Genomic DNA, 17612 nt, shown 5'->3' with positions numbered 1-17612 from the left:
GATCGGTGGGGGTCCCAGCAGTAGAACCCCTATCGATCTAATAGTTATCCCCTATTCTGTGGATAGGGGATAACTTCAAACAACTGAAATACCCCTTTAAAGGTTGATTTCTGGACATACTGATGATGCATCTCATACAGCATATTATTTACAGAAGATCCACTGGACCCAGGAAATCAATATTTATTATCCAATGGTCAAAAAGACCAATAATACCTGTTTTAGGTCAAATTTTAAAATATAACTTTTATTATTATTTATTAGAATAATTTTCCCCACATATAATACAATACAAAACAAAACAAGAAACAACTCTATTGAGAGTATTTTAAAATATATATGTAAGGGATAGTATCCTTGGGGTGTTTGTGGTATTATATCAATACCTATTTCCGGATAATTATCCTTCCAGGAATGATAGTTATGTCAAGTAGGTGCACCTCAAAGGTTATCTTCACCCTTGATGGTGCCCTGGTGTTATATGCCACCAGGTTGCTCTATCATTCAGCGATGTAAGCGGTCTGCTGTTAGTAACATTCAGTATTTATTAAAGCCATGTGTCTGCTTGTTTCAGCTTGGTATCTATTTTCAAAGCGACTCGCTACATCTACACCCTCATGGTCATAATCCAGAGCGTACTGCGTCTGCAGCCCGCAGTGCTGTGAATATACTTCCCTAACATATGTTTAAAAGTTATTACGACGAAGCTCCCCCGACATGTTTCACCGCTCGCGCGGCTTCTTCAGGGGGATGGAGCTACATGCAACACGAGCGCTTGTGATGCATAATGTTTTATAGTCCCAAGGCGGGTCATCATGAAGGAGAGCCAATCACAGCCTTCCTGCTCGTGTTGTAGGCGTCTACGGGGGCCAATCAAATTGCCGTCAATTACTTATGACGTCATCCACTAGAGGTCAGGAGGTACGGGTTCATGCGCCTACGTCAATACCCTCTTCCTACTGCGCATGCTCCCGCACTTAGACGGCCAGGTCTGTTCAGAAAAATGTATACATTGGATCTTCATTGATTTGCATCAGAGTGCACTTATCAACACATAGAGAGGAGAGATATCCACTCGGAACTTATTAGGACCATGTGGGAACAATGGGCATTCGGAACTTACTATATCCACTTGAATATAGTAATACTATCTTCCGAGCTGTAATTCATAACAGATATAAAGGGGGGGAGGGAAAAGAGAAAGAGAAAAGGAGAGAAAAAAGGAGAAAAAAGAAGAAAGAGAGAAAAGAAGAAAAAAAGAGAAAAAAAGAAAGAAAGAGAGGAAACTGGGAATATAGTTAATACATCTCTTCTTCCTCCTCCTTTGAATATCTAATATATATATCTAATATAGTTAATACCCTCTTCCTACTGCATGCGCAGTAGGAAGAGGGTATTGACGTAGGCGCATGAACCCGTACCTCCTGACCTCTAGTGGATGACGTCATAAGTAATTGACGGCAATTTGATTGGCCCCCGTAGACGCCTACAACACGAGCAGGAAGGCTGTGATTGGCTCTCCTTCATGATGACCCGCCTTGGGACTATAAAACATTATGCATCACAAGCACTCGTGTTGCATGTAGCTCCATCCCCCTGAAGAAGCCGCGCGAGCGGTGAAACATGTCGGGGGAGCTTCGTCGTAATAACTTTTAAACATATGTTAGGGAAGTATATTCACAGCACTGCGGGCTGCAGACGCAGTACGCTCTGGATTATGACCATGAGGGTGTAGATGTAGCGAGTCGCTTTGAAAATAGATACCAAGCTGAAACAAGCAGACACATGGCTTTAATAAATACTGAATGTTACTAACAGCAGACCGCTTACATCGCTGAATGATAGAGCAACCTGGTGGCATATAACACCAGGGCACCATCAAGGGTGAAGATAACCTTTGAGGTGCACCTACTTGACATAACTATCATTCCTGGAAGGATAATTATCCGGAAATAGGTATTGATATAATACCACAAACACCCCAAGGATACTATCCCTTACATATATATTTTAAAATACTCTCAATAGAGTTGTTTCTTGTTTTGTTTTGTATTGTATTATATGTGGGGAAAATTATTCTAATAAATAATAATAAAAGTTATATTTTAAAATTTGACCTAAAACAGGTATTATTGGTCTTTTTGACCATTGGATAATAAATCTCATACAGCAAAAACCTTTTTGGGACGACCGCCCAAAAGTAAATTTAAAAGTGGTATGCTAATAAAATGCATAATGTTGATTCCACTTGAACCCTACGGCACACATATTGGATCACCCACCAACTGTGAAATTATCATATGATTACATACAGTATATTGAATACCTTTCTTCTCTCTTTACCCTCTTGTCTGATATTTATTTTGTCTTTTGTCCTACCTAATGCTGACTTTGTCATGATACTCTCTGCTCACGTTAGAGGTTGTAGACTCTGCTGTACGTGTTATTTGCTGATCCATTGTTATACATGTGTTCTTTGTACAGTAACCAGAAAAATGCAGTTCAGTGTCAGTTGGCAGGTTCTGAATGTCTCAGAAAAATGTTTTTCGCTGGACAAAAATTTGAATCCTATCATTCTTTGTAGTCACATTGTGTGTAATTTCCATAGTAGATATAGTAGCATTTTTTTCCTTGATTTTTCAATAACCTATAGTATTGATAGTAATAGTGATTATAAATTTTATGTATATAGCGCCAAAATATTGTGCAGCTCATTAGTTAGGGGAGCAGTATACATAAATCAATAAACAATGAGACAGTGGGAAAAATATTAATTTGTATGTTTTTTTTTTTCTCCGGACAGGTGGATAACAGACCAAAGCACTATGGAAGGGAGTACGTATGCCACCAGTACACTTTTTTTTACACTCATAGCAGACTTCCTGTAAATTTTTCTTGCAATTTATAAAATATCATGGTTTTTCAGTTAGAAGGGGTTGTTTGAGGTATTTAAAAAAAATATATAAGAAGACAAAGTTTCAGTTTATGGCATAAGTGATCTGACAATCTCATGTTCAAGTTCCCTTGGGGGACTTTAAAAAAGTGTAAAAAGAAAGTGAAAAAAAAAAAATGTTTTAAAGAAATATAAAAATTCAAGTCACCACCCTTTCCCTATATTAAAAATAAAAATAAACAATAACAAAATAAAGATAATGGGTTTGTGCCACGTCCCAAAACGCCCATACCATTAAAATATAAATATATGCATCCTGTACAGTGAACACAGTAACAAAAATAAAATAATAATCAGAGTAGGCAATTTGATGGTTTTTCATCTCTTCACTTCTCATCAAAATTTCATAAAATGTTTATAAAAAGTGTTAAAATGAACCCTTACACAGCTCCATAGACATTAGTATAAAAATCTGAATATGGCGATGCAAAGAAAAAATATTTTTTTTCAGTTATTTTTGTAAATATTAAAACACAAAAAGAACTATATAAATATGGTATCACCATAATTATATTGACAAGGAGAATGATTGTAATAGGTCAGTTTTACAGCATGGGCAACACCGTAAAAATGAAACCCATAAAAGTGCCAGTAACGCGTTTTTCCCATTGGAAAAAAAATTCTAGCTTCCCACTACATTTTATGCAATATTAAATGGTGCCATTAGAAAGTACAACTTTTCACACAGAAAACAAGCCCTCATACGGCTATGTGAACCAAAAAATAAAAAGGAAGGCGGGGAGAAAAAAAACTAAATGAAAAAAACAACTGAAAAGGGGTTAAAATGAACTCTGACAAGCCCTTGCGGAGCAACATGCTATAGCACATAGAGCACCTATAGCTCTCCATGTGCAGTCTCTGTACATTCAGATGTGTAAAGTGCATGGGCCCTTAGTTTCTACCCAGATGTGGTCAATTTGTGGTCCATGTGTAAAGTGCATGGGCCCTTGGTTTCTACCCAGATGTGGTCAATTTGTGGTCCATGTGTAAAGTGCATGGGCCCTTAGTTTCTGCCCAGATGTGGTCCATTTTTACAACAGATAGCATCCAGACCGAACCCTGTGCACATGAGCATTCATTTTCAATGACCATCTGTCCGTTCAGGATGCAGCGGCATTTGTCCGAATCCCGACTGAATCCCATTATAGTCAGTGGGGTCTGTGGGCATTCCCGTAACATCGGGCATCCATAGAGCTCCCGCAGGCTGTTCTCTGCTGGAACTCCTGCTGCAAGCGTAAAACAAGTCTAAAAAGATTCTTATGACAATTTATGAAGCTTTTGATAGTTGAAATCATGTTGCCCGCAGTCTGTTATTGATGATGATGATAGTGGATATCACTCTTTTCTTGCTTTGTCCTGTAACAGTCTTTCCAATCCTGGAAGCCCTACTCTCATGTCTTTGTTACGGAAGCTTGATGTTGGGGAAGGTCAGACTTGCTCTGTTTTTTGCTTGTGTCCAGTTCACATTAACATTCAGTGTCTAGGGCTCCATCAGGACTTTCCGTCACTTGCATCTGATTCGTGCTGGAAACCCAGATGGAACCTCAGCTTGCTGTATCTTTGGATGTGGGCTGACTGTTTGCCAAGCATCTCTGAGCAGGTTGAAATCAGTTTCCATCGCTACTTTAAAGCGAGTCTGTCACCTAATCTGAAGCTTTTAGACCGCTCAGATCAGGTTATAGACTCCTGTGCCCTCATTACAATGGTACCTTTATTTGTTCTGTCCCTTTATTTGTTCTGACTTTTAAAACGTATGCTAATGAGGTACGGCAAGTGCCCAGGGGGTTGTGTTATTGCAGCAAGTGCCCAGGCCCCTTGGTGATGTGCCAAGAAAACCATCCCTCTTTCACTCCTCTGACCCACCCTCGTTTCCTATCATTACCTCCTCCTCTTCCTCCCAGATCTCGCGCCTATGCCGCCGGCGCATGCGCAGTCCAACTACCTGTTCCTCTGCCCATAATGGCCACAGCAGTGCGCAGGTGTGGGGCAAGTATGTAACAGTGCAGGCGTGAATTCTTAGTTGGAGAGGAAGAGGTGCCACAATTCCTCTGCAAATCTGCAATAAAACTGCATTAAAATCTGTAAATCTTCATTTGTTGCAGATTTGCTGCAGCTTTCACCCTATACATTATTAAGGATGAAATCTGCAGTAAAAATCCATGACAATGCCATACAAAAAGCATACTGTGCAAGTGAAAATCTGCAGGATGCTACTTTATTTCTTTTATTCGTGTTAATGGGGTTTTTACAGCGCCATCCACATGTATTGTACTGTAAATTGCAGTGTATTCGTGGTGTGGAATCTGCACATGTGACAGATCTTGCTGCTGCTGTGTTTTGATGAATCCTGACCGGATTCTGTGGAAGCCTAGTAGGCAATACTGGAGAAAAGCTGTACTTACTCTGCACCACCGCTACAATGTAGACGCGACATGCGGGTAATCATGACACAGCGCTCACGTCGGACCTCCGCAGTCTGATGTTGATGTTCTGTCCTGAGTATAGGTCATCAATATCGTGAGACCAGAATACCCCTTTAAGGTTGAATCAACTGCTACCTATAAAGCGTTCCACATTGTGGACAGGCTCGGACTGGCCCACAGGGGAACAGGTGAATCCCCTGGGGTGCCCCTGAGCTACATGGGCCCCTAGTCTCCCACCCCCTGCACAAGTGGCACATAACACAGTAGACTTCCTGCACTACATACTGTACATATTCAATATTTTCATGTGACATTGCTACAAGGCATTATAATTTAGGAAAGAGACCCGAACCAATCTTACTTCATTTATAATCTGGATGGTAGATAGTGTGGTGATGTGTAAAGTGCTGTAAGGTGTGTATGTCCCACCCAGATACCTCAGCTGGGTGAGATGACTGAAATCGGGGACGTTGCAGTAGTCTCAGCAAAGTATAGTTTGCTGACACAGTTTGGTACACATGTTCTTTTGGGCCGGATTTTATTAGGATTGGCAGTTAGGTTTGGTAGTGGGAGCTGTCAGTCCATACCCTTCCGGCACGGGTATTCCCTCCTGACTGAGGTGATCGCAGGTGAGTGTCAGTCTGGGGGAAGAGAGTGTGTTATCCGGAAACAGAGGCCTGTTGAGGCTCTGTGTGTGTGGTCTCAGCTGTGAAGCCTGATCCTTTCCCGGTGTGGACTGTTGGTTAATGAGCGGACCGACTAAGGGCTTGGAGCCTGAGACCCTGACCCTAAGGCTACATGCACACGACCGTATGTGTTTTGCGGTCCGCAAATTGCGGATCCGCAAAAAAAACGGATGACCTTCTGTATGGCATCCGTTTTTTTTTGCGGATCCATTGTAATAATGCCTATCCTTGTCCGCAAACTAGAAAAAAATAGGACATGCACAATTTTTTTTGCGGAGCAACAGAACAGACATACTGATGCGGACAGCACACGGTGTGCTGTCCGCGTTTTTTGCGGACCCATTGAAATGAATGGGTCCGCATCCTATCCGCAAAAAAAAAAACGATCGGACACGGAAACAAAATACGGTCTTGTGCATGAGGCATAAGTTGTGTTTTTTAGGTGAGTCAGGGATATGATGTTTGCATTTGCAAGTGCCTAGACGGATAGGTGTTTATTTTGTATTGTTTATGTTTGGGCTGGTGAAAATAAACCGTCATTTGGACTTTTATCCTGGTGTCCGTGAAGAAATCTGTGATTGTGACCCCCTGTAAGAAAGCGATCCCTTACAATAGATTAGATCCATGGACCTAGATATAAAAAAGGTAAATAGATAGAATTATTATTTATTTGAAAGCGATTAATTAACCATTTATTCCATGGCGCTGTACATCAAGAGGGGGTTACACATGCATAATATAAAATTACAATAAACAAGAAACTATTGACAGACTAGTACAGACGGGGAGATGACCCTGCCTGCAAGAGCTTACAATCTACAAATATAGATATATAGACTGAACCCATCCACACACTCCCCCACTCCACATTTTGCAAAGTGGATGAATGAGCTTCTAAACGCCTAAAAAGTCGCAAAATTTTGTGCAAACATGGCTTTTTTCAAACTTTACTACTTTTTCTTGGCAGTTTTCTAGCATACTGGAGTTGATAAATGTTCCCCTATATGGCCACTTGTGGTTTTGGAAGCCAAAATCAAGAGTGGATCATAAAAGGAGAGAAAGTGTAAAGGACAGATACAACCTCTCCTCCTGGTTTTGGCTTCCAAAACTGCATGCAGAAAAAAGTCTAGCAAAGTGAGGGTCATTCTGGTAGTCACAAACAGGAGATCCAGTTCTTAGTAGAGAGAAGGTTGCTACCATAAGATATGGTGAAGTATACATAAACAACTCCGTTTATTCCACTTCCCCTTTATGTTTCTCCTTCCTACATGGACTAAAATAAAGCTCATTTAAATCCCCTGCTTATGGTCCATTGAAAAGAGAACTGTTTATTCCTGAGGGGCTTATTTGTCAAACCCAGTTCATACCCAGCTATGGCCTGCTCATTTTAGGTGGGGCCTTGGCATGTAACTTACTTTATTGTGTTACCTCCACAAAGGTAAAAAACAGGAAGCAGTTGGAATGGAAATATCTCACTCGTATTCATTCAGCAAAGAAGTGTTTCATAAGTGCAGAAAATATCTCCTTGCCTTGTTCTCATAGCTCTTTAGTAAGGACTTGTTAGCACAGATCGCTTTGGTTAGGTGTAGCACTCGTAGTGCTTCCGTAGGGTTCCGTTCCGTGCTTCCGTTCCGCATGTCCGGATTTGCGGACTTATTGAAGTGAATGGGTCCGCATCCGTGATGTGGAATGCACACGGAACGGTGCCCGTGTATTGCGGATCCGAAAATGCGGTCCGCAATACGGTAACGGGACACCTATGGTCGTGTGCAGGAGGCCTAACCCTGACACCCAGGACCCCTGACGATCAGCTGTTTGAATAGGCACTGGTGGTCTTCTTGCAGCTTACCAAGCACAGCGCCGTATATTGTATGGTATCGCGCTCAGTTACATTCACTTCAATGGGGCTGAGCTGCACCTAGGCCATGTGACTGAGGAACATGACGTTACATGGCCTAGGGAAAGCTGAGAAAAGGCCAGTGCCTTCTCAAACAGCTGATCGGCGGGGGTCCCTTACCCTTACATGATATCTACATTTTGCAGACTGTATGCAAAATGGTTAAATGATAACATTCAGCATCCAGCTAGCCTGGCAAACAAGTAACCAACTATCAACGTGAGAGCCGTCAACTGATGACGGTGGCTAGGGCTCCCCCTGCTGGCTAGGGTGCACAGATTGGCTTGGGCCAGCCCTCAGTTCATTCAACAGAGGCGGATTCGGCATTTCTGGGGCCCCAAGCATAGTTATGTCTGGGGGAGCCCTGTCACACATCTATGCTCCATCTTGTAAAACTGTTAAGCTCCATCCACTGCTAAGCTCTGCATCGTCACACCACTAGTATGGCAACCCCTTATGTGCCCCCATATACAGTATAATGCCCCCTTTTTGACCCCACAGTACATTTGCCCTCACACAATACTGTGCCGTTTAATGTTCTTTCACAGAGCATGATGCCGGCTTCTGTGCCCCTCATACTGCATAATGCCCCTACATATTCTCCTTATACCATATACTGCCCCCAACATGTGCCCCTCATACAGTATATTGTCCCCTACATGTCTCCTGCATACAGTATAATACTCCCTTTATCTGCCGCTCATACAGTGTAATACCCCCTATAAGTTCCCCTCATACAGTATAATACCCCCTACATGTCCCCCTCATACAGTATAACCCTCATGCAGTGTCATACCCCTATATGTGCCCCATATACAGTATATTGTCCCCTACATGTCTCCTGATCACAGTATAATACTCCCTTTATCTGCCCCTCATACAGTGTAATACCCCCTATAAGTTCCCCTCATACAGTATATTACCCCTACATTTCCAACTTATACAGTATAATACCCTCTACATGTCCCCCTCATACAGTATAACCCTCATGCGGTGTCATGCCCCTTACACAGTTATAATACCCCTTGCTATGCCCTCCACACAGGGCATACTCACTTAGCCCACGTTCCCGTGTCAAACAGAGCAGATCTCTCATTGCCTATACTGTATGCTGTGGGTTACGACGTCACTTTATAACGACTGCCAGCATCTCAGAATGCGAGCCCCATCATCCTAACTCCTTAGAAATTGTCAGAGCTATAGCAAAGGGTGACCTGTGCCGTCTTGACTCATATATGCACATGGTGCATATATGTGTGGCATCATAAAGAGGTGGTGGTCTATTTTCCACTTGAGGGGGCTGTTGGGTGGAAGCAATTACATATGCCGTCCTTGATCTGTTCTCATCTCTGCCTAGTCATTATAACATTCTGGTGGGTGAGTATCTTCTGATGGCCCACTAACTTCTGCTGTATGTCTGTTACTGCTCAGGTTCCATGGCATCATCTCTCGGGAGCAGGCAGATGCATTGCTGTGCACTGCAGAAGGATCGTACCTCATTAGAGAAAGCCAGAGGCAACCCGGCTGCTACACATTGGCCTTAAGGTAGATAAGTACAGTGTATGGCTAGAGGTCTGACACCAGGTAGGAATTTATTTAGGCTTCTTTTTCTTGTTGAATTATGCATTGATTTGGTTTCTGCAATATCTACAGTATTGAAGAATCCTCTAAGAACCCGCTTCTTGTTTCCAGTGATATATTCTTTTCGTCAACAGCTTAATCCGATTGCTCACCGGGCTGTTGATGACATAACTATACAAGGAGAACAAGAGCAGCCTGCAGTTCACTCATCTCCTGTTTTAAGCAACACATTTTGTATTCATTAACCTACTGTTCTCAGCTAATCAGCGCAGAGACAACCACAGTTGCACAGCTGTGACATTGATTGTGTTTCTTGCAGGAAAATCAGTGCATAAAGCCTACAAAAAGTGACTTCAGCTACATGAGGTGGAGGGAAAGGGGACACGGATGGACCCATCCATGAAAAATATACCATAAAGCTGGAAAACCCTTTCACTTTTGTTTTATAACACATTTGTGGAATTATATGTTCAGAACATTATTATTGCCCATAACCCTTAGTAGTGTTTCTGGAAGAAAGCAGCCATATTTTTCTAACCCTGAACAACCGCTATAGTGGTATCCTTAAAGGGTGTCATGAGAAAAAACGTTATGTAGGTGACTGACATTAGCGATATGCTGATGTCAGCAGTACATAACACTATGCTTTATAACTCCCTGCCTGCCGCTGTTCTCTTAAAATAAAGACTTAAAAAATATTCTAATGAACCTCTAGGTGATACTGGGGCATTGCTTCAGCACCTAGAGCAGGCATCCTCAAACTGCGGCCCTCCAGCTGTTGCAAAACTACAACTCCCAGCATGCCCGAACAGCCTACAGGTATCAGCCTACAGCAGGGTATTGTGGGAGTTGTAGTTTTACAACAGCTGGAGGGCCACAGTTTGAGGATGCCTGACCTAGAGGCTCGGTCTACGCAGCCTTTGGCACGCCCAGGTCCAGTTGATTGACTTTCGAGTTCTCCTCATCGTCCCGGAAATCCCTTGCCTGTGCCAGCCCGTTTAGTACTTGGCGCAGGCGCAGTGAGAGACGCGCTTCTGTTGCCGGCTTCCTCACTGCACCTGCGCCGAAAGAAGGAAGCCGGCAGCAGGAGCGCGTCCTTCACTCACTGCGCCGAATACTAAACTGTACAGCGCAGGCACTGGATTTACAGGACACTAAGGAGAACTCGAAAGTCAATCAACTGGACCTGGGCGTGCCAAAGGCTGCGTAGACCGAGCCTCTAGGTGCTGAAGCAACACCCTAATAGCACCTAGAGGCTCATTAGCATATTTTAAAAGTCTTTATTTTAAGAGAACGGCGGCAGGCAGGGAGTCATAAAACATACTGTTATGTACTGCTGACATTAGCACATCACTAATGTCAGTCACCTACATAACGTTATTTCTCATGACAGAAACCCTTTAAAAAGGTTCTGCTGTTTTTTAATAGCGTTTTTTATCTGCCCAGAGTACCCCAAACACAACATATTTTTTACTCCATATACTTGTTTTTCATGTTAGCACTTTCCTTCCCCTTTTCTCAGCTTCTCTGCATCATGGCATGATGTTTACAAGCAGAACTTCCTGTTGCTAACCAAACTCGGCATGCTTTACTCTGTAGTGTTTTTCAGGGCTTGCTCCACCTGCCTCACTTTTTTTCTATGCAGTAGTCACGCTCCCTTTCAGTTTTTTCTTCAATATTTTTACAGCATATTATCTGTCATCTAATGGCACAAAAGAAAGGTCCAATGTGTCCTGTGAAAAATAATATCAAATTCATGTACATTGGCTCAGAATTTAATTAGGTTTTTGCAGTTAGATAGGCGCATTGCTAAGACTGAAAAATTGGACTGGTAAGGAAAGGAGGTATAGACTCTGGTGGTGAGGTGGGTAAAGAGTAAAGCGTGCTGGATTTGGATAGAACAGGAAGCTGATGAAAACGGGAAGTGCGACATGTAAACATCCTGCCATGATGCAGTGATTCTGAGAATAGGGAAGAAAAATGCTAACATGAAAAAAAACAGGTATATGGGGCAAAAATATGCGGTGTTTGTGGTACTCTGGGCCAATAAAAAAATTGTATTATGATATCAGAGAACTGCTTTAAGGGAGAGACAATCTAGTAATGTTAGGAATATCTGCTTACTCGTTATATTCTGAACAGAATTATAAAACAATGCAGTAAGCTGGAAGCAGTGGTGGCTGCAGGAAGCTACTGTAAAAATTGTCATTAAGACTTTTTTCACTCGAGCAATACGGAATGTGTCACGATGTGTTCATGGCAAAACTGCTGGTCTTGTACGCAAGTTGAATCAGTTTTGTCTGCGATTGCCTTTAGGGTTTCAGTTTTTGTTGCATTTTTCACGCACGTGAAGAAAAACTGTAGAATATCACTCAACATCACCTAGCAAGCGCATTGCATCCAGATACCTTCCGTGTTTCATACAAACCCTATTCACTTCTATGGGGCCAGAGCTGCGAGAAAAACGCACAATATAGAACATGCTGTGATTTTTCCTGCACACAGAGATGATCGGTGATAAACAACGCTCATATACACAGACCCATTGAAATGAATGAGTCAAGATTGAATCCGGGTGCTATGCATTCACTACATGTATCAAATCCAGGTGGAAAACCCGCGCGTGTGAAAGGGGCCTTATGTAAATATCCATAATGGGGATTTAGAGCTTTCTATCAGAAAAACAAAGCTTTGACCACTATAAAAATACTGGGGGAGATTTATCACTGGTGTAAAATAGAACTGGCTTAGTTGCCCATAGCATCCAATCAGATTCCACCTTTTATTTTTCACAGCTCCTTTGGAAATTGAAAGGTGGAATTTGATAGGTTGCTATGGGCAACTAAGCCAGTTTTACTTTACACCAGTTTGATAAATCTCCCTGTATATTATGAAATTCACCAATACAGCACGTACAACCAAATAACTGCGTGACTTCCAATGTCAGTAGGGGACCAGGTGCTTAACTAGAAAAGACTGGGCCCCATAGCAAAATGTTGAAAAAACCCTCCCCCCAGCAACTTCCCTGAAACCACCCCTCCCGCAGCGAGTCCTGCACTGTTCAGGAGGAGTCAAGAAGTTAAGCCAATATCTGATTATAGCACCTCCCCTTATTAATGGCCGTCTCCTCCATCTACATGCAGCAGCTTCCGGATAGTCTTTTTCTCTCTGAGGGTTTGGGTCCCTGTAGTTTATAATCTTCTGTCCTAATTGTAACTTCCATGCTGCAGTAAAACTAAACAGGCAGTGCTGCAGTGTAAAGCATGAGGAAGATACAGAACAACAGACCAAGTTTACATGGAGACAGGACCTCCTATACACAATGCAGCTAAGCTGCAGTCACTAATCATAGTAAAGCCTTTATGGAGCTAAGCTGCAGTGCAAAGCATGACAAACAATGTGTCACTACATCAGTGCACAAAGCTGACTCATAGACCCTTATTGTACCTGAGTGAACAGAGCAGAGCATGGGGCCGTTACACTGTGTTGGTGACTGAGACTAAGAGGGTAAAGAGTCAGGTTCATCTGCAGTGGAGTAACTAGAAATGACTGGGCCTCACAGCACATTTTTGAACGGGCCTCCCCCCCAGCAACTTCTTTGCAACTCCTGACTCCTGTGCAACCCCCACCCCTATGGCTAGTCAAGATTGCGTAATCAGACCAGGCCCGGCAGACAGTCTGTCCATGGTGTCTACGGTGTCACTGTATATATTGTCATTGTATAATACCGTTCAGGCGGCCCTGACAATAAAATCTGTAACTCCTCCTCCTGGATGGGCCCCTTCGGAGTTTGGGCCCAAAAGCAGCTGCTTCCCCTATAGCTACGCCCCTGTAGGGGACGTGTCCTTTCTTGATACGGATTTAAAATAGACACACAGAATAATGGTTTTCATGTAAGTTTCGTCACCCAAATGCGTGAGAAATGTAAGCCTTGTGACCGTACCTAAGGCTCAGCTATTACACTCAACAGAACAAAACTTGGCAGCATTTTTAATCAGCAAATGGGCACATAATCCCCATGACCGATCTTTGGCAGATGCTGATGCAAATGTTTTTTTACATATATATTTTGTCTAGAAATTTTACATGTCATTGATTTCTATATGACGTTTACTTTGGCCTTCAAAAAAAGTGTTTAATTGCCTCAAAAATACATGTATTTGGTGATACAGATAATACAGAATGAACACCTTGTTGCCCAGTATTTTATAGTTATGATTTTTGTTTCTGATGTGTGTCTTCCAGGTTTGGTCTCCAAACACTGAACTACAGACTTTTCTATGATGGAAAGCACTTTGTGGGAGAGAAGAGATTCGAGTCAATCCATGACTTGGTAACGGATGGCCTTATTACCTTGTATATAGAGAATAAAGCTGCAGAATATATAGCAAAAATGACAACCAACCCCATTTATGAACATGTTGGATACACGTCCTTACTAAAAGAAAAAGTTACCAAAAGACTGAGCCGAACAAAGAGCGAATCAAAACGTGGCCATGTGTCCAATGGAGGAAGTAGTTCTGTGGAAAAGGTGAGTGGTGGCCGCGAAACACTACACTTTCCAGGAGCTGCTCTTGGCTGTGCCTATATGTGCCTGATATACAATCACTGGGCAAGTGGTGTGGTGTCATCAGAGTACTAGGTATATCGCAGAGGGTACTTTGATCTATTCTATAATTCTTTTGGCTCATATGTTTTTGGGGATTTTAGTTGGTTTTTCTTGATAAATACAGTACTGTAGAACTAAGGAAAAGGTATGGGATGATAGTTCATACCCTACATTATCTTATAATTAAACTTAATCTAAATATTGAAATAAAAACGGACACAAAACTTGATTGGAAAATAAATATTTACAATTTTTTTCGGCCCCGGCCTTTATTAACCCCTTCAGTACCGAGCCACCTTTCACCTTAAATCCCAGGCCGATTTTTGCAAATCTGATGTGTCACTTTATTTTGTAATAACTTTGGAACGCTTTTACTTATCCAAGCCATTCTGAGTTTGTTTTCTCATGACACATTGTACTTCATGACAATCATAAATTTCTGTCAAAATATTTCACCTTTATTTATAAAATAATCCAGAATTTACCAGAAATTTGGAAAAATTCACAATTTTCTAAATTATTATTTTTCTATTTTTAAAACAGATAGTAATTCCTCATACAATAGTTATCAATCAACATTCCCCATATATATGATTTATGTTGGCAGCATTTTGTAAATGCCATTTATTTTTTTTAGGACGTTAGAAGGTTTAGAAGTTTAGAAGCCATTTTTAAAATTTTCTACAAAGTTTCCAAATAAATTTTTTTAAGCACCAATTCAGTTACAAAGTGGTTTTGAGGGGCTTATGTAATAGAAACCACCCATAAATAACCCAATTTTAGAAACTTCACCCCTCAAATTATTCAAAACTGATGTTACAAACTTTGTTAACCCTTGAGATGTTCCACAAGAATTAAAGAAAAATGGAGGTGAAATTTCAAAATGTCACTTTTTTGGTAGATTTTTTATATTAATCAATGTTTTTCTTGCAATACAGCAAGGGTTAACAGCAAAATAAACCTCAATATATATTACTCTGATTCTGCAGTTAACAGAAATACCCCATATGTGGCGGTAAACTGCTCTATGGGCACGTGGCAGTGGTCAGAAGGAAAGGAGCGCCATATGGATTTTGTAGGCAGATTTTGCTAGAATGGTTTTTAGGCACCATTTTGTATTTGAAGAGACCCTAACGTACCCCTACAGTGGAAACTCTCAAAAAGTGACCCCATTGACTTTTTACCTTAATTCTTTGTCCCACTCTGGGACTTCAACTTTTGGGGGTCTGATCCCCTTTACAATGCATTACAATACATCTGTATTGTAATGCATTGGCTGTAAGTGTATAACTGAATGTAATACACTTCAGCCTGCCTAAGGAAGGCATCGGGCTGCCGTCCAAGCCATCGGGACACCCCGCACCTCGCAGAATACCGCACGTGCCGCAGTGACTGCGGCAGTGCAAGGGTTAATGCGCCGACATCGGTGTTTTCACCTATGCCAGCGCATACAGCCGGACCCCTGCAGCTGATGGGGGGCGGGTGCAGCTCTGTTTCCAGGGCGTTGGTATCCTAGGGGTTAATCAACCTGTGCAAAAAACATATTTAAATTAACTCAATAAACCATCAGCCATAAGCTCAAGCTCACTTAAACATTGAAATAACTTCATATACTCCAGGTTGACAAAATGGGTAGTAACAATCATCAGAATAAAATTGGGCGGACGGGAGAGGCCGTCGATCCTCAGTATTATCCGATGAGGTACTTCGCTTCTACCCTAAAATCTCACATATTTATCCCCCTAGCCATCCATTGACCACCAATGAAAACCTTGTAATTTGGGCAAACGAATACTGCCCATGGCCCAAACCCATTGGGTCTCCCAATTTACCAATAAAATACACGTTTCCATGCTGGGGCAAATCTGCCCCAAGCAATGGCAACACCAGTCAGAATCTTGTTGCCATCCTGGGCAATCTGCCCCCTGATGACAACCTTAAATTTGGCAGGAAAACTCCGGCCAAAATACCAAGAGGGGTCCAACGTAGGGATGACCATAATCCCATGTGGATTCCTCCATAATGTCCGGGATCCTGCCATTCAAATGTCCTACAGTTTAAAAAAAAAACTCCTTCCCTCTTGGGCAGAACTGTGAAGGCAAGCATATTTACCTGCTTCCCAGCACCGTCTCCCAGCTGCTTCTCTCCCTGGCCCTGGCGGTCATGTCAAATTGCCACTTGACACAAGGGGAGCAGGTGACAGTTGCGTGGAGAAGCATGTAAGTGAAAAACGCATTGCATCCGGAAGCAAGTGTGGGTGCGATGCGTTTTTCACTGATGGTTGCGAAGAGATGTTGTTTGTAAACCTTCACTGCACAACTGAACGCAATCGCAGACAAAACTGACTAAACTTGCTTGCAAAATGGTGCGAGTTTCACTGAACACACCCTGAGCGCATCCGGACCTAATCCGTCATGCTCGTGTGAAAGGGGCCTAAGGGCTCATGCACACGAACGTATTTTCTTTCCGCTTCCGTTCCTGTTTTCTTTTGCGGACTGTATGCGGAACCATTCACTTCAATGGGTCCGCAAAAACAACAGAAGGTACTCCGTGTGCATTCCGTTTCCGTGTTTTCGTTCCGCAAAAAAGTAGTGCATGTCCTATTATTGTCCGCAAATCACGGTCCGACGCCCCATTCAAGTCAATGGGTCCGCAAAAAAATACGGAACTCACACAGAACACATCCGTATTTCATCTGTATTTTGCGGATCCATGCTGTAGAAATGCTATGCTATCCAAGCAAAACGGATCGCATACAGAAACCGTGCGGATATGGTTTGTGGAATAACGGAATGGAAGAGGACTTAAATCAGAGGAAAAAAAACTCAGATACAGAACAACGGATCCATGAAAAGCAGACCGCAAAACAACCCTAAAGCTGTGATGTGATGTAGCAGAATGTGACTCTCGGAAATAACGCAGTTGATGGATTTCACAGCCAATTTGAGTTGCTTCTCTGACCCTCATTGGCAATCAGATTAGTAGGCACTTCAGTCATATCCCAGGCGCCTTTTCCTTTGGGCAGGTTCATGTCACTTTATTAGAGGCAGTAATGAAAAAAATCACTAGAGATGTGTCTTACAAAGACTGTAGGATGAAGTAAGGTCTTCATCCATACATACTAATTATTAACTTCAGCTGAGGCTTTTTCCAGCCGCTCAATCTCTTCCATCCATTGTCGTCCCTGTCTTCTTCACACCTTGACAATGGCAGCATGGGTACCATTCAAGGGGTTGTCCGGGATCAAAAATTTTTTACAAAACGGTTTACTCTCTATTAATAGCTGTTTCAAGGTCCCCTCAGATGTTTTTATGTATTTTTCGACATCATCAGGGCTCTGACAATCCCCCACTGATTGTTGACATCTATGTGTGCGGTAACTTCTTGCCGCACTGCCTTCTGGGTCCCAGCACAGCGTGGTTTCTGGTGTGTGTCTGCTCCTCCGTGCATCCTCCCCCTAATT

At 42.3% G+C, this 17612-nt stretch overlaps 1 protein-coding gene across 2 annotated transcripts in view; it reads left to right on the top strand.

The window, feature by feature from the left end:
• CHN2 (chimerin 2) overlaps positions 1-17612 on the top strand; it is a 365034-nt gene that overhangs the window by 182120 nt on the left and 165302 nt on the right. For both annotated transcript variants that reach the window (XR_006389957.1, XM_044293227.1), the window contains exons 4-6: positions 2804-2835; positions 9391-9504; positions 13786-14071. Coding sequence is in view for 1 of the 2 variants with exons in the window: in XM_044293227.1 (XP_044149162.1) it covers positions 2804-2835; positions 9391-9504; positions 13786-14071 (432 nt within the window). In the remaining variant the exon portion in view is untranslated. The remainder of the gene's footprint in view (positions 1-2803; positions 2836-9390; positions 9505-13785; positions 14072-17612) is intronic.

The sequence above is a fragment of the Bufo gargarizans genome, chromosome 5 (genome assembly GCF_014858855.1).
Source record: "Bufo gargarizans isolate SCDJY-AF-19 chromosome 5, ASM1485885v1, whole genome shotgun sequence".
NCBI classification, from domain to species: domain Eukaryota; kingdom Metazoa; phylum Chordata; class Amphibia; order Anura; family Bufonidae; genus Bufo; species Bufo gargarizans.
Note: the sequence above shows the minus strand (reverse complement) of the source record. Positions and strands in the feature narration are given on the sequence as shown.